Raw genomic sequence first — 2405 nt, forward strand, 5'->3', positions numbered from 1 at the left:
TTAATAGGGGCAAGTTTAAGAAAATTCTAAATAAACACTAAGAGTTATGATTAGTGATAAAATCTATTTATTCTATGTCTAACATTTAGGTCCTGTTCAGTATGATAATATTTAGTGTAATGAAATGAGTCCTTATGCTTACAAAAATAAAACTCAAACACTTGCTCCTTAGAACAAAGCTTTTGAGAAGAGAAAAATTTGAGAATCTTTCAAATAATTTTTAATGTATACATGTAATGAATAATGTCTCAAATAATTTTTTTTAAATATGAGAACTGATGAGTTTACTTGAATACAGTAGATTTTTTATTGCTGTTAACAGTGCAAAGGTAGCATCATATAAAGTTGATTGCAATATGACTATTTCTGTTAATGTTTGCTCTTTTAAGACTTCCTTGTTGACAGTTTGATGTACTTCGGGGTAAGTTAATAAAAAAGTTACAAGTTTATTTTTTGAATTTATAATCGGACAAAATAATACTAATAGGTCTAAATCTGTGAACAGGAAGCACAGAGCATTATTAACCCATGTGGGGTGAATTACATGGGGGATACCAAGGTAACACAAGCCCTTTTTTAAGGCCCCACCAACTCAGTCAGAGAAAGGAAAAACCACTGCTGCCTAAGAAAAGTGATCATCTGTCAAAGCCTCAGGGATTGCAGACCCCTCAACAACAACCAAACACAGCAAAAAAAAAAAGTGTATTTTATGAAAGGAAAACATTCCATATTCCTGCTCTATCAAAAAACAGCCTTTGGGTTTCTGTTTTGGAACAATGAAAACTACTCCCAACAAAAAGAGAAAGTTACAATCCCAGGGTGTAGATACAGAGGCCTCCTGGCATGTGTGTGTGTCCAGATCATTAGGGAGGAGCTGCGCATTTTTACCCGATTACACAAATTGCAACAACACAGAGGGGGAGATGATGTCATTGCGGCTTTGAAAGAGAAAAATGTGCGTTTTTCTTTTCCTCTAGTGTTGCTCTGTAATAGTACATACACAATGCAGGTCGTTTTACATGTACTTGCTTAAATGCTTTCAGATGTTTCAAAATGTATCTAAGAGTAGCCAGAATGATTGTGTATTGCTTGTAGTCCAAAATGAACAGAGATGAATTAAAACAATCTATTTGAACACAGAGACATCCAATGATAGAACAGATTCAATTCGGATTGGTTCCAAAGGTCTTTTTCAAAGATTATATGTATAAGCATAACATTTCTAAAAATCCAGGAAATGCAATTGTACAGCAGGTAAATGAGTTCTCTCAGAGGGCAAACTGTTTAGATACATGAAGAAAAATGTGATTAGTCCATTTATGTACCATCAAGCTTTGAATGTGATCTCTTGTTCACTTTCAGGTATATATCTCTTGTCGTCCACTGGGTGTAAGTCCCACACTGAATGTCCCTGTTCTCTGGTTGTCCATGATCTGAAGCACATCCTCTAGGATCGATGGCCCCAAGTCCAGATGGAGGGAAAGCATAGAGCCAGCGTTGGACAGAAATGGCTTTTCCTCCTCATCCCCATCCTTCACACACTTCTCATTTTCCTCAGGATTTGGACTTTGTCCATTTGTGTGCAAATGCAGTGGAGAGCCGTTTGGAGATGCAGGAAGTGATGTATGCCGTGACATGTTCCTCTCTTCCAGGTGCAGTCTGGGAGGTTTGGGAGGTGGAGCGAGAGACGGAGATGTTTGGGGTGATTGGGTCGTTGTCAGTGCTGTTGGGACCTCAGTGGTCGCCGTTGCTGTTGAAGTCAGAGGGGCTGTGGCCGTCGGGGCTGGAAGGGTGAGCGCCTGCACCCCTCCAATGATAGGAAGTGACAAGGCATTTTTCAAAAGCGGCGAGCTCTCGCAGGCCGGCGGGTGACTGCTTACACTCACTGTGCGACTTAGTTGGAATGACCCCTGCTGACCTTCTTGACCTGGTAACAGGTGAAATTTACCTTGTAGGAACGACAGGTCACCGAAAAGATCGTCTGCGCCCCCGCCACTGCCAATGTGGATGGTGTGTCTGAAGTCTCCCAGCGGAGGGCTGATCATGTCAGAAGAAAGAATGTCACGCAACTTTTCCTTCTTTCCTTTACGGCTTCGTCGTTTAAGATATATGGGAGCCTTGGCAGACATGTTGGACCCACCGCGTCCTCCCGCACACCAGAAAGTCAGACCTTGCAGCAGGGTGAATGGAAGAAAGGAAAGGTGAAAGAATAAATGGACTGCACACGTGAAGGAGAGACAAAAATCACAATCGCACTTGGCATTCAAAATCAATCCAACTGGACAAATTCAGGAGGCTTTTTGGTTCCTTTCTTGTGGAAAATTCTTCATTGGCTCAGAGCGTCTTTTCATATACAAAGCCCAGAATTCACATTTGAAGGCCACATCCAGAAGGACAGTATTCCT

At 41.2% G+C, this 2405-nt stretch overlaps 1 protein-coding gene across 1 annotated transcript; it reads right to left on the reverse strand.

The window, feature by feature from the left end:
• Window positions 1-696: 696 nt before the first annotated feature.
• LOC107734143 (cdc42 effector protein 2-like) lies at window positions 697-2392 on the reverse strand. Its single transcript, XM_016546008.1, has one exon. It carries the CDS (start codon window positions 2127-2129, stop codon window positions 1359-1361), a length of 771 nt encoding a protein of 256 aa, XP_016401494.1. The 5' UTR covers window positions 2130-2392; the 3' UTR covers window positions 697-1358.
• Between the last annotated feature and the right edge of the window lie 13 nt (window positions 2393-2405).

Source organism: Sinocyclocheilus rhinocerous, unplaced genomic scaffold (genome assembly GCF_001515625.1).
Source record: "Sinocyclocheilus rhinocerous isolate Xijiao unplaced genomic scaffold, SAMN03320098_v1.1 scaffold1121, whole genome shotgun sequence".
NCBI lineage: Eukaryota > Metazoa > Chordata > Actinopteri > Cypriniformes > Cyprinidae > Sinocyclocheilus > Sinocyclocheilus rhinocerous.